The 17405-nt window shown below is 47.3% G+C and overlaps 1 protein-coding gene across 1 annotated transcript in view; it reads left to right on the forward strand.

Annotated features, from left to right (window-relative positions):
• C3 (complement C3) overlaps nucleotides 1-17405 on the forward strand; it is a 32635-nt gene that overhangs the window by 6733 nt on the left and 8497 nt on the right. The window contains exons 15-27 of the mRNA XM_077860229.1: nucleotides 150-279; nucleotides 516-587; nucleotides 705-908; nucleotides 3196-3304; nucleotides 3555-3640; nucleotides 8478-8620; nucleotides 8729-8941; nucleotides 11795-11861; nucleotides 11959-12045; nucleotides 12795-12998; nucleotides 13269-13344; nucleotides 13638-13797; nucleotides 14734-14832. Coding sequence (XP_077716355.1) covers nucleotides 150-279; nucleotides 516-587; nucleotides 705-908; nucleotides 3196-3304; nucleotides 3555-3640; nucleotides 8478-8620; nucleotides 8729-8941; nucleotides 11795-11861; nucleotides 11959-12045; nucleotides 12795-12998; nucleotides 13269-13344; nucleotides 13638-13797; nucleotides 14734-14832 — 1650 coding nt within the window. The remainder of the gene's footprint in view (nucleotides 1-149; nucleotides 280-515; nucleotides 588-704; nucleotides 909-3195; nucleotides 3305-3554; nucleotides 3641-8477; nucleotides 8621-8728; nucleotides 8942-11794; nucleotides 11862-11958; nucleotides 12046-12794; nucleotides 12999-13268; nucleotides 13345-13637; nucleotides 13798-14733; nucleotides 14833-17405) is intronic.

The following is a 17405-nucleotide window of genomic DNA, read 5'->3' on the forward strand; positions in this document are numbered from 1 at the left end:
CGTGGGCTAGAAGTCAAGGCTGCAGAGGGGAGAGCAGATGGATGCAGACGGGCCGTGGCGGCCGACACAGCACACACAGCGCTGAGGGGGACCCGGGATGAGAATGCAGGGGTGGGTGGGCCCCGCCGATGACTCCTCCCGCCCTGCAGATCTGGAACGTGGTGGAGGCGGCGGACATCGGCTGCACAGCGGGCAGCGGAAAGGACTATGCCGGGGTGTTCATGGACGCAGGCCTGGCCCTCAAGACCAACAAAGAACTGCAGACTCCCCAGAGGAGAGGTGAGGGCCGCTGAGGGGCGGGGCCTCCACCCCCAGATGCTGAGTGCAGGTGGAGGGCAGGGTTCTGGAGTCAGGGGGCCCTGGGTTCTAGTCCTGCCTCTGCCACCATCTAGCAAGTCACTGCTTTCTGAGCCTCAGTCTCCTCCTCTGTCAAATGGGAGCACCAGAGAGGAGTACGGTGAGGACTCACCAGGTCGGTGCTTAATCCACCCTGTTAATATCTGCCTGCCCCCCAGATCTTGAGTGCCCCAAACCAGCCGCCCGGCGCCGCCGCTCCGTGGTGCTCACAGAGAAGAGGATGGACAAAGGTGGGAGCCCCGGGGTCCCAGCCAAAGAGGGAAGGGGGGCAGGGCCTGGCCATGGGGACGTCCTCCCCGCTGCGAGGCCCCGGCAGAGGGCGTGACACGCCGTCTGTGCCCCCACAGTGGGCCAGTACCCGAAAGAGCTGCGCAAGTGCTGTGAGGGCGGCATGCGGGACAACCCCATGAAGTTCTCCTGCGAGCGCAGGGCCCAGTTCGTCTCCCGCGAGGAGTCGGAGAGCTGCGTGAAGGCTTTCCTCGAGTGCTGCAAATACATCACGCAGCTGCGGCTCAACTACAGCCGCATGGACAACCTGGGACTGGCCAGGAGTGAGTACACCTGCAGGGGGGTGGGCCGGGGCGGGGGGAGGAGGGGCTCCCTGAGAGAGAGGAAGGGGCCTAAGGGGAGAGGAGGTGCACCTGTCTGGGGAGGAGGCCCTGTCCCAGAGGGGAGGATGCCTCTGTCCGAGATGGGTTTTCAACTGGCCTTGACCAAAGAAAACTCATTTATGTTGCCTTCCAAAGTGGTGCCTAACTCCATGCCTAACATCTGTTGATTTATATTCATTCATTCATTCATTCATTCATTCATTCCAGTCTGGATAAGACAAAACGTGTACATGCTTGAAGCTTTACATCTCAGTCCAAATATATCTTAAAGCTAAGAGAAATTTCTTTTTTTTTTTTAAGATTTTATTTATTTATTCATGATAGACACACACACACACACAGAGAGGGAGAAGCAGGCTCCATGCAGGGAGCCCGACGTGGAACTCGATCCCTGGTCTCCAGGATTGTGCCCTGGGCCAAAGGCGGGCGCTAAACCGCTGCACCATCCAGGGATCCCCAGAAATTTCTCTTATAATAACCCCATTTACAGCAAAAACCAGAGCTGTCTCCACCACAAAGTGGCACTGATAGAAATGAGCGGAGTCCTAAGTGCCATTTGCTGAGACGCTTTGAGCCCAGTGAGGCCTGATCCCTCCTTTTTAAAAATGCTTTTTGCTTTGTCTTGATTAGAGATCTTTCTGCTAAGGATGGGCACCGTCAAAACTGAACCTAGGGACAGCGCACCACTGTCAGCACAGGGCATTTTGTGAGGGTCACCTTGGCAAACTTCCCAGCTCATCCCACCCTGTCCACATGGCTCTTTTTAATCATTTTAGGCAGAGCGTTCACTGCTCTGGTGATCGCTCTGATTGGCCGTTTGAACATTTCTTTTGCACATCCCACTGTTTTCATGGGGAACAGGAAATCACGTCCTTCAAATTGGGCTCCAAGAATAAAAGCCCACGTGAACGGCTCTTGAAATCAAGGGAAATTACCTTATCAACTATTGGATGAAAAGTCATGAAAGAGAATGCCTTTGCTTAAAAACTGAGGAAGAACAGGGCCAAAAAAAAAAAAAGAACAGGGCCATTTCATAGCTGCCCAAGCAAAGCAAAAATCATCCTTTTTTTTTTTTTCTTTAAACAATCTCCAACAGAAAAAGTGGAAGTGGGTATAAAAATCTTTTTTTTCCCCTCTGAACTCATTGAGGCCCCACCACCGCCAACTAGCTCAGTGTGGATTTTCTAGAAGCAGAGATGTTCCCCGACAAAACTCAGCACAGCCACCAGAATTGGGATATTAATGTTGACTCGTTGCCACCGCCAAACCCTCCAGCCCCATTCAAGTTGCACCAGCGATTTCGCTTTGGTTTGGTCTGGTTTGGTTTGGGTCCTTTTTTTTTTTTTTTTTTTTTTTTACTTAGAAGTAAGCAGTCACCTCTTAAAGGCAGAATTTGCCAAAGTGGACAAATATTTCTAAATTCTTTTAGCTGGAAGACTACCATTCCAACAACCTACAGACTTCCTTTCTCAAAGAGGAGTATTAGACAAAAATATCTGATCTACTGGCATCTGGCTTACATATGCTCGGCTGCTTTCATCCTGTAGCATTGTGTACTTTTTTCAGCCAAATTGGGGTGAGGCAGAGAGTTGCTCACATGTTCATCCTCCAAAGGCACTTTGATGGGTTATTCCAGAATGTGGGTGGATTTAGGTATTAGCAGGTTTCACCAATTTGTTATTAGGCAGACCCAGAGCTGAGTTACGAGCTGCCCATTGTGTCTTGAAGAAAGCCCAGACAGGGTTGACCCTATTCCGGCCTTACTTTACCTACGTGTTGATGGTGTCAGCCACGCTTTAAAAGGTCACTCCCTCTCCAGGGGTCTCCATCAGGTCTGGGGAGTCTCTCGAGCCACCTGCTTGCTTCAGGACCATAACCATCAGATGCAGCAGGGACAGAGCCCCAGAGCCACTGTGCTTAGAGGCTCAAGCGAATGCTTTCATTTCTATGAAAATCGGGGGAAGGGTAAATAGTATAACCCAGCCTGGATTATTTTTGCTCTTATATCAACACAGTTGTAAAATACAATTTTTAATAGTATTTTTATGGAGGAAGGAGTGACAAAGGCAAACATACCCGCCCCCTGCCAAGGTCATCACGTGGCCATGGGTGTGTTTTGCTGCTAGAAATCCCTCCAGAGATACAGAGATAAATATCTCCAGGGACAGTGGGAAAATGGGTCTGTTCTAAACCCAAATTGCTCCCTTCCCCACCCCTTGCCTCCCAGGTGACATGGATGAAGAACTATTCCTGGAAGAGGACATCGTTTCCAGAAGCCAGTTCCCTGAGAGCTGGCTGTGGACCATAGAGATTCTCAATGAACCTGAGAAAAATGGGTAAGGCCTCCACTTCAACCCATGGCCCAGGCCAGCTCCTACAGCACCCCAGACTGGACCACTTAATTTGCATGCACCCCAACCCCCCTCTTTTCTGGAATCACCGTGCAGCCTCAAATCCAGCCTAGAAAAATCAAGAGTCAGGCTGCCTAAATGTGCCTAGCTGTCCCCTGCCACTCTTCCCTTGGGGCCCCTCCATAACCCTGACACACGTCTTCTCCTAACACCCCAACTTCTCCCCCCCATCCAGAATCTCCACGAAGACCATGAATGTGTTTTTGAAAGACTCCATCACAACTTGGGAAATTCTGGCTGTGAGCTTGTCGAAGAAGAAAGGTGAGAGAAGGTGGTGGCCCCATCCTCAGGAGGCAGGGACCCCAGAGCCACTGGGCATTCTCTCCCATGCAAAGAAATCCTCGTTTCTTGGTGACTGAAGGGGTGTCAGGTCCTCTCTGTGAGTGACATAGTCAGTGCTTCTTGTAGATAGATATGTTTTTGAGAACAGTTTTAGGTTCACAGCAAAATTGACGGTAGGGTAAGAGATTTCCCCCCATACTTCCATGCTACCTCCCCACAAGCACAGTCTCCCCAAATCCCAGCATTCCGAACCAGCACGGTGTATTACATCATCATCACCCCAAGTTCATAGTTGACAGTAGGGTTCACTCTTGGTGCTGTTCAATCTATATCCACCCTTGTGGTATCTTATAGAATAATTCGCAATGACAAACACCCTTAAGGAGTGATGTGGATAGGATGATGGGTAAAGCGATTAAAAAAGAGTATAAGAGGAAGCAGAATGAAATGCATGATTGGAACATGGGTGGTCAGATTATGAAACCAAGGCCACCACCTCAGAGAACCCGGGAGCCCTGGCCTGACGTGAGTGGTCTCGAGGAGGGTGAGGAGCAGGATGAGGAGAAGGAGGCGCTAACTTTAAGTGTCAATTTTATCTATTTTTTAAAAGATTTTATTTATTTGTTCATGAAAGACACAGGGAAAGAGGCAGATACATAGGGAGAGGGAATAGCAGGCTCCCTGTGGGGAATCTGATGCGGGACTTGATCCCAGGACCCCGGGATCATGACCTGAGCCAAAGGCAGATGCTCAACCACTGAGCCACCCAGACACCCCTACATGCCAATTTTAAGTGGGCGCCAAAAAGCTCAGGTGCCCTGATAAGTAATATTTTCACTCAATCATTTTTTAAAAATCAATGTGAATGCAAAAAAAAAAAAAATCTGTGGTGAACAAAATACCTACATTTTAAATAGAAGCCAGCGCCATGCCAAGCCATACTGGGGTTTGAGGCAAGAGAGAAAATGTATGTCCCCTGTGCCTGATTTATGGATATTTTAATTTTTTCCCTGAGCATTAAAATAGCTGGAAAAAAGATTGAAATATTAAAAAGTGGGTGTATGAAAACCAATGATATCTGACTTATGCCAAACCAACGTTTTAAGTGATTTTTAATAATTTTATTGTGTCACAGTTTATAATAAATTACACCTCATTACCATTTTCCTTCAAGGTTTCCAAAATCTGCTTCTTTGCTTGTCTTGTTTTAAATGAAGGAATTGAAACTGTTTGGCAGTTTCTCTTGAACAAGCGATGATGGCACAGCATGATCGTGTAGGCCGGGGCACCTACTTTTCCTTTCGCCTGAAACCCCAGTACAATTCAGCACAATTCTGGTTTGTGGCCCCCACCTGTGTTTCAGATCAGAGCATCTTCCTATCTGCCCATCCTCTGTGTTCGTATATTGAGGTTCTGTGTGAGGTGTCCTTTAAATAAGAAGAGTTCTTGCTGCTTGGGAAAAAAAAAAAATTGAAAGCCACAGTTTAGATTCTTGGACCGAAACCATGTTCCCTGAACCACTAGCAATCTGGCAAAGCTGCTTTACCTGGGAGTTGGTCAGAAATTCAGAATCTTGGGCCTGACTTCTGACCTGCTGACTCAGAGCCTGTGTTTTCACGAGGTCCCCAAGGGGTTAGCATGCGTGTGGTGGTTGGGGAAGGCCCGCCCTGCCCCAGCACCTCTCTCCCTCACCACCGACATGGCCCTGAGCTGGATGGTTCTCTGTGATGGGGCCCTGCCCTGTGCAGGAGAGGATGTCGAGCAGCATTCATGGCCTCTACCTGCTGGATTCCACATTATCTCATTCAATGCTCACAACCACCCCATGAGAGCTTGGTACTATTATTCTCCTACAAATGAGGATACTAAAGCCAACGAAAGAAGGTGACTTGCCCAAGATCAGCAGGGGATGAAGCTCCCGGGAATCCCATCTTAGAGCTTCAGAATAAAATATTGTAGCACTATAACCAACAGAACTTGGAAATTTCAAACTCCTGAGACACTATGAATTAAAGAGTCAGTAGGGTTACAAGTAGGGGGCCTCCCAGGCTGAAACGCCTGGCTTCAAATCCCAGATCTTCCCCTGGGGAGCTGTGTGGCCTGAGTCAAGTTACTCAACCTCTCTGTGCACATCCATAAAGCAGGCACAATAGAAATAGCACTTACTCAGAGTGTTGTTGGGAGGATTTTATGAGTTGATACACAGAAAGCCCTTATGATGGGGCCTGGCATATTATAGATGTCCGATGAGTGTGAGTTCTCATTGGAGCCAGACATATATTAGAGACCAAAGAGTAAATGCCTTTCAGAGATGCATGGCTATTTCCTTAAATACCGCAAATCATGCACCAGAAGTCACTCTTTTTTTTTTTTAATTGGTAGATTTGTTAAAACAGTTTTCAGTTTGAGCAAAAAGCACAGTCGCCACACATCCCTCCATGCCCCCCTCCATCCCCATTTGTGTTAGGGTGGTACATTTGCTATAATCGATAGGCCAATATGGATATCTGATTTTTTTTCTAAGATTTATTTATTTATTTATTTGAGGGGCAGGGGAGGAGCAAAGGGAAAGAGAGACTCCTGAGCAGACTCCCCGCTGAACGGGGAGCCCGACTTGGGACTCAATCTTATGACCTTGAGATCATGACTTGAGCCGAAATGAAGAGTCGGATGCTCAACAGACTGAGCCACCCAGGTGCCCCTGGATATGTTATTATTAATTGCAGCCAATAGCCTTGAGCTCCCCCCCTTTAGGGGTTGTACCTTCTGGGGGTTTGAACAAACCTGTAATGACATGCAGCCACAGTTCCAATATCACACAGAGGAGTTGTTTCATTGCCTTAAAAATAACATGGATGGTGCGTCAGAAGTCCTTCTTTTGGTTCTCCTTCAGTCCTTTTATCTTGTTCAAAGGGAAGAGCTCAGTCTGGGGCAAGCACCCCTTCATCTCCCCGGTTCTTGTTAACAACTTCAATCAGTGAGGAGAGGGGAGCAGGTGCCACTTTCTGCAGGCACCACACAAGCTAACCAGTATTGAACAAAACCGTTTTGTTTTCCTTGAGAGAACCCTCCTATTTATGGTGCAAAAGCTCGTTTTTCACACACCATCGTAAATTCGATTTGAGTTTCAAAATGTGAAAACAGGGGCATCTGACTGGCTCAGTCAGTGGAAGGTGCCACTCCCAATCTCAGGGTTGTGAGTTCGAGCCCCACACTGGGTGTAGAGACTACTAAAAAAATAATTTTTTTTGAAAAATGTAAAAACAAATAGTAGATAAGAAATGGGTAAAGAGCTCCCATGACTAGAGCAAACACCCCAAGGGTGGTGAATAAATGACTGTAGGTTAGGAAATAAGGATTTTGTTTAAGTCTCTGATAATTTTTTTCACCACTGAAGAATAAGCACCACCAACAACAAAAAAATCTTAATAGATTTCTTAATGTAACATTATTTTTGTTTTATTTTTTTAGTATAACATTATTTTAAATATCTTTTTGCAAATTTTGCTTGCATCAATCAACCCTTTGTTTGAATTTAATGCAATAACTGTTGTATTTCAAATAACCATTGTTTCTGGCATCATTTTCACTGCTTGTAGATCAGCCCTGTCCATTGGAAATACAGAGTGGCAGATGCAAGCTTTATGTCATTTTAAATTTCCTGGTAGCCCCAAAAGAAAGGAGTAGGTGAGGGATGCCTGGCTGGCTCAGTTCATAGAATATGCAACTCTTGATCTCAGTTGTGAGTTCAAGCCCCATGTTGGGCATGGAGCCTACCTGAAAAAAAAGAAAAGAAAAAAAGTAGGTGAAATCAATTTTATTATATATTTTCTTTACAAAATATGCCCCAAATATTATTCTTTCAACATTGTTTTATTCTTTCAACATTTTATAAACATGCACAAAACCACTTCACACTAGTGATGATGTTACAATAAATCTTTTTTTAAATAAATCTTTTAATATTTAAGAATAACCTATTAACATCTCAAAATTAGGAATGATATATTTTACTTCTGTTTGCACTAAACCTTTGAAATCCAGCACGTATTTTATACCTGCAGAGCAAATTCAATTAGGGTGCTAACTTTTTTTTTTTTAAGATTTTATTTTTACTTTTAAGTCATCTCTACACCCAACGTGGGGCTCAAACTCACAACCCTGAAATCAAGAGTCACACTCTTCCCCAACTAAGCTGGCCAGATGCCCCTAGGCCTTCACTGGAAACACTTTGATCTGTATTTTAGGATCTGTAAAATGTACAATCGTAAAGGTATATTGGCATATCTAAATTGTTCCAAGCATACATTTAAAGTTTTTTCCAATTATTGAATCAAACATCATTTTCTAAAGTGAGATATTATTTACATACTATGAAAGTCACCCTTTGAAAGTGTATAGTTCAGGGGGTTGTAGCATATTCATGACAAACATCAGTTTTTAAGTTTAAATCTGAGTGAAGTGAAATGAAATAGAAGTAGGAATCCAGTTCCCACCAGAGCGAGCCATATTCCAAGTGCCTGGTAACCACAAGGAGCTCGGGCTACCATTTTGGAGAGCGCAGATAGGAGCCATTGATTATGCTTGAGTTCTTCCCACCTGCACACCTACCTATGAACCAAATCACAAAAGAGGATGGAAATCGTCCCATCACGGCAACTCCCAGCTGCCACCACCGTCGGTAAGGTATCACCATTGAAGTTGTTCAGTCCGTGGGCTGCTACAAACACAGCCTGAGCTTGGCCCAGCTCCAGCAGTCAGGGTAAGCACTGAGCCTCTGTCCACCTCCTTCCCTTGACACTCCACTTCCGGGCAGGGATCTGTGTGGCTGACCCCTATGAAGTCACAGTGCTACAAGACTTCTTCATTGACCTGCGGCTACCCTACTCTGTTGTACGTAATGAGCAGGTGGAGATCCGAGCCATACTCTACAATTACCAGGAGAGAGAGGATATCAAGGTGGGTCCCTGGGATGACAGAGGCATGATGGCAAGCTTGGAAGGGGTGGTGGTGGTCATGCTGGTGGCCCGTGGCACACACCCCTAACCGATCCTCTGTCCCCAACAGGTCAGGGTGGAACTACTCTACAATCCAGCCTTCTGTAGTCTGGCCACATCTAAGAAGAGCTACCAGCAGATTGTAAACATCCCAGCCAAGTCCTCCGTGGCCGTGTCTTATGTCATTGTGCCTCTGAAGATTGGCCTCCATGAGGTGGAGGTCAAGGCCGCTGTCTACAGGCATTTCGCCAACGATGGTGTCAAGAAGATCTTGAAGGTCGTGGTGAGTCCTTGGGGGTGCTTGCGGCTCCTTGCCCTTCAGGAGAGGCTCCTGTCTCCCATGCTGTCAACCCAAGTTGGAGATCCAGGCCCTGAGACACTAAGTGTCTCAGCTTAGGAAATTTAAGAGTCCTTACGTGCTTGGAAGCAGGAACCAGGATTAGGGTGAGTGAGTGAGAACTTTGAGGGGGAACCAAAAAACTCAATAATAAAAATCAGTGATATATTTTTTAAAGCTTTTATTTATTTATTTGACAAACAGAGAGAGAGAGAAAGAGAGCACAAACAGGGGGAGTGGCAGGCAGAGGGAGAGAGAGAAGCAGGCTCCCCGCAGAGCAGGGAGCCCATGTGTAGCTGGATCCCAGGATCCCAGAATCATGACCTGAGCCAAAGGCAGATACTTAACTGGCTGACCCAGGCACTCCCAGTGATAGATTTTTAAATGAAAATATGTTTTATAAAAAAATATATATATATGTTTTATTATCACATAGGATATTTTTAACACAGTTCAGTATAGAGGAGTTTTCTTTTGACCTTAAAAGTCTTGGGAAAACATGTTTCACAAAATCAATTTTACTTATTTCCTTTTTTATTTATTTTTAAGATTTTATTTATTTATTCATGAGAGACACACAGAGAGAGGCAGAGACATAGGCAGAGGGAGAAGCAGACTCCCTGCGGGGAGCCCGATGCAGGACTCAATCCCAGGACCCTGGGATCATGCCCTGAGCCAAAGGCAGATATTCAACCATTGAGCCACCCAGGCACCCCTCAAAAAACAAATTTTAGAAAGCAATAACATATAATAGATAAAAATAGAAGTTCTTATATTCTCACATTATATGTTTGCTTTCTAAAATTTGTAGGAAAGAGTAGATATATAACTGTTAAGGTATATCCGATAATATCTACTCTTTCCTACAGTGAGGAACATTCACAAATATAATAGGAGATCAAGTCATTAATAAAAACAAAAGCCTCTTATCATCTTTTATTAATATTTTCGAGCAAAATGTGAGATCATAAATAAGAGCAACAATATTTTAATGCAGTGTTTTAAGAAATCAAAATTAATGCCAGAAAAATCCATGATGGACAAAAGATCAAAATTTTAAACACGGAGAGGACCTGACAATGTCAAGTCAAGCTATATTAGAGCCTGAAGCTAAAAGGGAAAATAGGGCATATACATGTCTTTTTTTAAGTGTTAAAATTGATTAATGGTTGATTTTCCCAAAAAATGTTAAAGTAGTTGAAAAAATATTGAAACATTGAAAAGCAAATGCTTTAAAACTGACAGTGCTATTTTACAGTCAAATGTCTTATTTATACCCAAACCAGAATTGATTATAATTTTTCTTTCCTGACTTTAATGGAACCAAACTCACATATTTTTTTAAGACTTTATTTTTAAGTCATCTCTATACCTAACGTGGGACTTTGAGTTTACAACCCTGAGATCAAGAGTCACACTTGATCCGACCCTACCAACCGAGCCAGCCAGGTGCACCCAAACTCATGTTTTTTTCAACTACTTTAATGTTCTGGAATATAATGAACCATGAAAACATACATACAAATATATATCTAGGAGTTCTTTTTTTAAGCTTTTTTTGTTTTGGGTTTTTTTTTTAGTAATCTCTACACTCAACGTGGGGCTCAAACTCACAACCCCTAGATCAAGAGTCACATGCTCTTCTGATGAGTCAGCTGAGTGCCCGTAGGGATACATTTTTTATTATCCCTTTTGTCTGGGACCCTTATGTCATTGTGCCTCTGAGCGTTGGCTCAGTATGGGAACCAATGGGATGCAAACCCAGTAGGGTTGCTGGAGCCTGAATGGTCCAGCGCCCAAGAGCCAGAGTGCCCACAACTTCCCAATTTTGCAATCCCAGATGCTGGCAACTTGAAATCCAGTGTGGAGGAGATATTCACAGCACAGAAACTGGCAGCGCTACAAGTCAGCATCTTTTCTTCCTGGAGAGCTGGGTGGCAAATATTTACCAGCATGCCATGGGAGAAGAGTCGGTCTCTAAAGGAAAATTTGGGCATTAATATCAGCCTAAAAGGAGAATGTGTTCTGAAAAGGCATAAACAGCTGCAGTCCACCATGGAGGTCTTTCTGCACTTACAGGAGAGCTTCCATTGGGAATCCGATAACTAACTAAAATAGCTCCTATTTTAACTGAGCACTTACTATGTGCCAGGCCTTGTGCTGAGTACTTTATGCACATTCTTTTGTGTTAGAGACGCCTGAAAGGCACTGAGTTACAAACACAGACACTCTGGGGTCGTTCAGCGTGACTGCCTCCCCTCAAAAAACAGACTTTGTGCCAGAATGCCCTGTTCAAACCCCAGTTCTAAAAAAAAAAAAAAAAAAAAAAAAGCAGTTCTCTCCTACCAGCTGTGTGATGTTGGGGGGGCGGTTACTTCGCCTTTCATACCCCATCTTTGAGACAGGAGGTATCACAGCAGCCCTCACCCCACTGGGTTTGCTGTGAACCATTAACGCAAGACAGTAGGGTTAGCACGCAGGAAGCTTTCCAAAGGGTTTGTGCTTTTGTTATGAACGTATAATTTGAAATTAACTCCCCCCCCCCCAGAAAAAAAGAAAAAGAAATTAACTCCCAGGACAACCATATGAAGTAGATGTTGGTATTGCTTCCTCTTTAGAAGGGAGGAAGCTGAGCCACGGAGGAAGGTATTTGACTCCCATCACACAGCTAGGAAAGGTGGTACCTCGTGCCTGTGCGACAGTAATGGCCAGAAGGACAGTGTCTTTGCTGACCAGTTGTGTCTGTCTGTTCTTTTATTCGCCTGCCCTCCCTTCACCCCCTATCCCGACATGGGTCAGCCGGAAGGAATCCTAGTCAACCAAACCTTGGCCATTCGCACGCTGGATCCAGAAGCCAAGGGCCAGGGTGAGTCAGCCACAGCAGAGGAGTGGCAGCCTGGGTGGTGATGCAGGGCCTTGTGGGAGAGGGCTGGTGCCATCCGTTTGTCCCGCTCGGCCGGCAGAGGGAGTGCAGCGAGAGGAGGTCCATGCCGCAGACCTGGGTGACCAAGTCCCGGACACGGAGTCAGAGACCAGGATCCTCCTGCAAGGTGAGTGGCCACTGGCCCCGACCCAGGAAGGCACGACCCTGGAGCAGGGGACCCAGTGCCACCTAATTCTGGGGGCATTTGTCGCTGTGTCTCCCCCCTCCACTTCTGCTAGAACCACCTCCTGGATTAGAGAAGCCCCCAGGCAGTATTTAATTCAGAAAATAGCTTTTGCTGATAGAGAAGTTTGAATGAGAAACAGTAGAGTTTCCTCTTGAGAGCAGGAAATTCTGGAACCTAATGCGCGGGATGGAGGACTGGAGCAAGAGGGAAAAGAGGTCGCTGGAAAGGCACCTTGCAAGCTTAAGGTTTTGGGGAGAGACCTTTGGTTTCCTCATCTGTGATGGGGGCAAATAACAAAATAACAAATATATCAAAGGGTTGCTGAGAGGATTAAATGAGATATTATATGATGATCTCTGGAACAGCGCCTGGCAAAACAGCATTAAGCACATCTAAGTGTTCGTGACGATTGTTACTGGGATTCATTTGCCACTGGTGTAACAAGAGGACTCGGGAACCAGGGCTCTATGAAGCACAAGCCCCCCCTTCCCTACAAATGTAGGCCACGCACCCCCCTCTGGGGCCACTCAGCCTGCTGCTCCCCTTTGATCACATCCCCCTCAGCCTCCAACTGCCCCCCGCATCCCTGGCACTGGCTGGTGGGAGCCTGGGGTCCCTGGGTCAGTCCCGACCCTCCTCACCCCGCCCCACTGTGCTTGAGCACGGTCCTCCCTCCCGCCTGGCTCCAGGGACCCCGGTGGCTCAGATGGTAGAGGACGCCATCGACGGGGACCGTCTGAAGCACCTCATCGTGACCCCGTCGGGCTGCGGGGAGCAGAACATGATCGGCATGACGCCCACCGTCATCGCCCTGCATTACCTGGACCAAACCGAGCAGTGGGACAAGTTCGGGCTGGAGAAGCGCCAGGAGGCCTTGGAGCTCATCAAGAAGGGTGCGTCTTCGTGGGAGACCCGCTGCCACCGCCTCCTGGAGCTGGGTCCTCCCGGGGACCCCACCCCCTTTACTCTGATCGCCCCATCCTCTGAGCCCCTTCTCTTTTTAGAAGCTCCTCCCCCTTTGCAGTTCCCTCCTCTGTGCTGAGCCCCCTCTCCCCTCCCTGAACCCCAGGACTCCAGGCCCTCCCCCTCGCTGGCATTCCCATGCTGGCCACCCTCTCCACTGCGCCCCTGCTCTTCTGACAACACTTCTTGCTTCCCCGCAGGATACACCCAACAGCTGGCCTTCAGACAACCCAACTCGGCCTTCGCTGCCTTCCAGAACCGGCCATCCAGCACCTGGTGAGCCACCCCTGCACCCCACAGAGCAGGGCAGCCTGCCGTGGTCCTGGTGGGCCCCATCCACACAGCCCTCTGCCCAGCTATGCAGCCTCCACCCACAGAGGCGAGGCGCCCACTGTGGGCTCCTGAGTGGCCCTCGGTCATCAAGCACCTCCTGCAGCTAGGCTGGGTCTCAACCTGGGTGGGCAAGCTGAGCCAGCTGGGCCAGGGCCTGCCCCCTCTGCTCACTGGTTTGCTGGAACCTGCTCTCTGGATGCCGAGGCGATTGGCTCATGCTCTGTGACCACCTCCAGGCTGACAGCCTACGTGGTCAAGGTCTTCTCTCTGGCCACCAACCTCATCGCCATTGAAGCCCAGGTTCTCTGCGGGGCTGTCAAATGGCTGATCCTGGAGAAGCAGAAGCCCGATGGGATCTTCCAGGAGGATGGGCCTGTGATCCACCAAGAGATGACCGTAAGAAGCAGGGGTTCAGGACAGAGTGAGGGAGGGGCGCCTGGAAGTCATGGGACAGATAGGAGAAAGACGACCCATTCCTTTGGGAGTGTCACTCGTCTAGTACAAAAACCAGAGACCTTCAGAGTCCAGTACAAAACCAAAGTCCCTCCCCTTCACTCTGAAAATACACCTAGAACCCCTCAGAACTACAGTTCTCCAAACGGGATTCCCCAGGCCAGCAGCATCAGCATCACCTGGAAACTTGTTAGTAATGTACGTCCTCAGGCTGGATGCTAGATGCATGGAATCAGAAACTTTAGGGGCAGAGCCTAGGAACCAGTTTCTATAAGTCCCTCTCCACACCCCACCTCCCCCCCACCACCACCACCGTGATGCTGACACATGCCCATGTTAGAGAATCACTGCCTTAGCCTGACTTTTCAAGCTTCCATTCTCACGGTGTTGCCCCTATCCCCATCCACATGCCATCTGTACTGCTAGGAGCCTTGCTCTGTCCTGCCACAGGGCCTTTGCACATGCTGTTCCCACTGCCTGGCCTGCTAACCCCTGTCATCCCCCAGGGACATCTTTCTTGACCTCCCCAACTGAGTCACACTCCCACTGTCCATTCTCACTGCCACATCCACTTCTCCTGCATAGCACTCATCAGTTTGTAATGATAAATCTATAGTGAATTGATCGGTTCTTGTCTGTCTCCCCTACTATACGGCGAGCTCCATGAGGATTGGGGCTGGTGTCCAGGTCTTTCCCACCACCTTATCCCCAGCAGCACCACCATTTGCTGAATGAATGAATACTGAAGACAGTGACCCTCCTAGGGAGACACTGGGGAGAGACTCAGCCCTGCTTGGACCTACTGAACCTACAGGGGGATTGGCCAGCAAATGGGAACACACTGGTGACTCTATCCTTGTTTCTTGCTTCCCACTCTAGGGTGGCTTCCGGGAAGCTGAGGAGAAGTCTGTGTCCCTCACGGCCTTTGTTCTCATAGCACTAAAAGAGGCTGAAGATATTTGTATAGGACAGGTTAACGTAAGTATCTGCCATCCTCTTCCTCTCCCCTCCTCTACCCAAGGCACATGCACCTTGGAGGGTGAGGTGTTGCATTTGGGTGATTCTCAGTCCTCCCCCAGTGCACTAACAGCCAGCAAAGCGGCCATAATAATACCCAACATTTGGGGGGCAATTAACTAAAGATGTTCATCTAAGAGCTTCACATGGTGAAGTCCTGTAATCCTTGTTGGAGCCCAAGAGGTAGGCTACTCTTATTATCCCCAGTTAACAGAAGAGAAAACTGAGACACAAAGAGATCAAAGAGCGGGTCCTCTCTGCCTGCCTTACCCTTTTCAGAGAATTTTAGCCAATTTCAACAAAAGCCCCCTCAGCCTGCCTCCCACATCACTCCTACATGATCAGTGCATTGTATCCTTGCTGCTTGCCTAAAGGAAACTCACAACACAGTGCTAAGAAAACATCAAGACTATTTTCTTAGTCCAGGGGATCCTCTAGGAAATTTTTTTTAAGATTTATTTATTTATTTGAGAGAGAGAGAGAGCATGGGGGCAGGGCAGAGGGAGAAGAGAGAATCTCAAGCAGACACTGCTGAGCACAGAGCCCCATGCAGGGCCCCATCTCACCACCCTGATCATGACCCGAGCTGAAATCAAGAGTCAGATGCTTAACCGACTGTGCCACCCAAGCATCTCTCTTCTAGGAAATTTTCAAAGGAGCCCATGACCCTAAAAGGTTACCTCCTTTTCCTCTGGTTTTCATTTCGAAGCACAAAACTTAGAGAGATGGGCTCCTGAGAGTCTCTGTGATTGCTTCATCTGCTTTGTCCTGGGATGGTCAGAGTGGATTGTCTGAACTTTGGCTTACCAAGTCTGGAACCCCAGGATCTCACCCTCAGCCAGCTGCTTCTTCCTTCGTTGGACCCCAGAAAGTGATGGAAGGGAGGGGCCTGTTAACTTTAGTGCCCAGGAGGGACCCAGACCTTTCTGGGCCCAATAATTCCTCTTTGCCTGCAGGGCAGCACGGGGCTGACCTTCCTTGAGGAACACAGCCAGAGTAAGGCTAGCTGATTCCCAGGGGACAGCACTGATTGGCTGGACCGTGGTAGGGTGATCACCCCTGGGCCAATCAGCTCAGGCCAAGGAGTTGGTCTCGCTGGGCAAATATGGCCTGCCTCCAGTGTGGCGTGGAAATGGAGGAGAAAAGCTCCTACAGACGTCAAACAAAAGTAGATGGAGGAGAAGTAGCTGGGCAGGCCAAAGGATTAGGCTCTACTACCATGCAGCAACATTTTCCTCTACAACATGGCAACAGTATAACTGAGGATAGCATAGGCTGTAGAACCAGATTGCTGGGGTTCAAATCAAGAGTGTGCTGGAACCAACCACTGAACTTGGGAAAACCAACTGTTACATCTCCAGGACTTTTCGCAAGCTAGTTCTTAAATACAATCATCACTTAAAATCAAGTTATGGGACGCCTGGGTGGCTCAGTGGTTAAGCGTCTGCCTTTGGCTCAGGGAGTGATCCTAGGGTTCCAGGATCCAGTCCGGCATCAGGCTCCTTGCATGGAGCCTGCTTCTCCCTCTGCCTGAGTCTCTGCCTCTCTCTCTGTGTCTCATGAATAAATAAGTAAAATCTTTTTTAAAAAATTAAATTTAGGGATCCCTGGGTGGCGCAGCGGTTTGGCGCCTGCCTTTGGCCCAGGGCGCGATCCTGGAGATCTGGGATCGAGTCCCGCATCGGGCTCCCGGTACATGGAGCCTGCTTCTCCCTCTGCCTGTGTCTCTGCCTCTCTATCACTGTGTGTCTATCATGAATAAATAAAAATTTAAAAAAAATAAAAAATTAAAAAATTAAATTTAATTGAAAAAATAAAATTAAAAAATAAAAATAAAATTAAGTTACATAAACTTAAGTAAATTAGACTAAACATCAACCATTAAAACCTAAGGTAATAAACACCCAAAACCTATCACTTTCTAATTGTTTTACTACCCTTCGTCATTATCTATATGATAAATCTACCCATCTCGAGGTTATTTCTGTACCTTGTATGGTGGAAATACTACCTAACACTGTGCTGCTTACTGCCCACCTCTTCCCAACTCTGCATTCACTGCTTCCACATCAGTAGTTTGAAATTGGCCACGGTTGTACTTACACCATGAAAATTCGCAAACACTATAAATTATGTCTTTCTCCATCTCTCATCTCTCTGGGTCTCAATATTCTCGTCTGTGCAGTGGGGATGATGATAAAAATACTGCCTACCTCATAGGATTCTGAAGTTCAATGACAGGCTGTATGACTGGCATCTAGTAAGTGTTAGCTATGAAGCCGATGATTAGACAAGAGGCATTCCCAGGAGGGTGCTGAGTCTGGTTCACACTAGCTCACAAGTGCCTATCTGGGACATCTCTTCGTCACTCTGGGATCAGGGATATTATGTTGGTAACTTGTAATTGGCCACAGTGGGAGTATTGGCATCACAATAACTGACAGTCCATAAACTGACCCCCCACCTTGCCCCCAATCACATGCCTTGGAGAGCTGGTTCTTAAATAGCTACCAGTACACTACCAGATATATAAA

The sequence above is a fragment of the Canis aureus genome, chromosome 19 (genome assembly GCF_053574225.1).
Source record: "Canis aureus isolate CA01 chromosome 19, VMU_Caureus_v.1.0, whole genome shotgun sequence".
Classification (NCBI taxonomy): domain Eukaryota; kingdom Metazoa; phylum Chordata; class Mammalia; order Carnivora; family Canidae; genus Canis; species Canis aureus.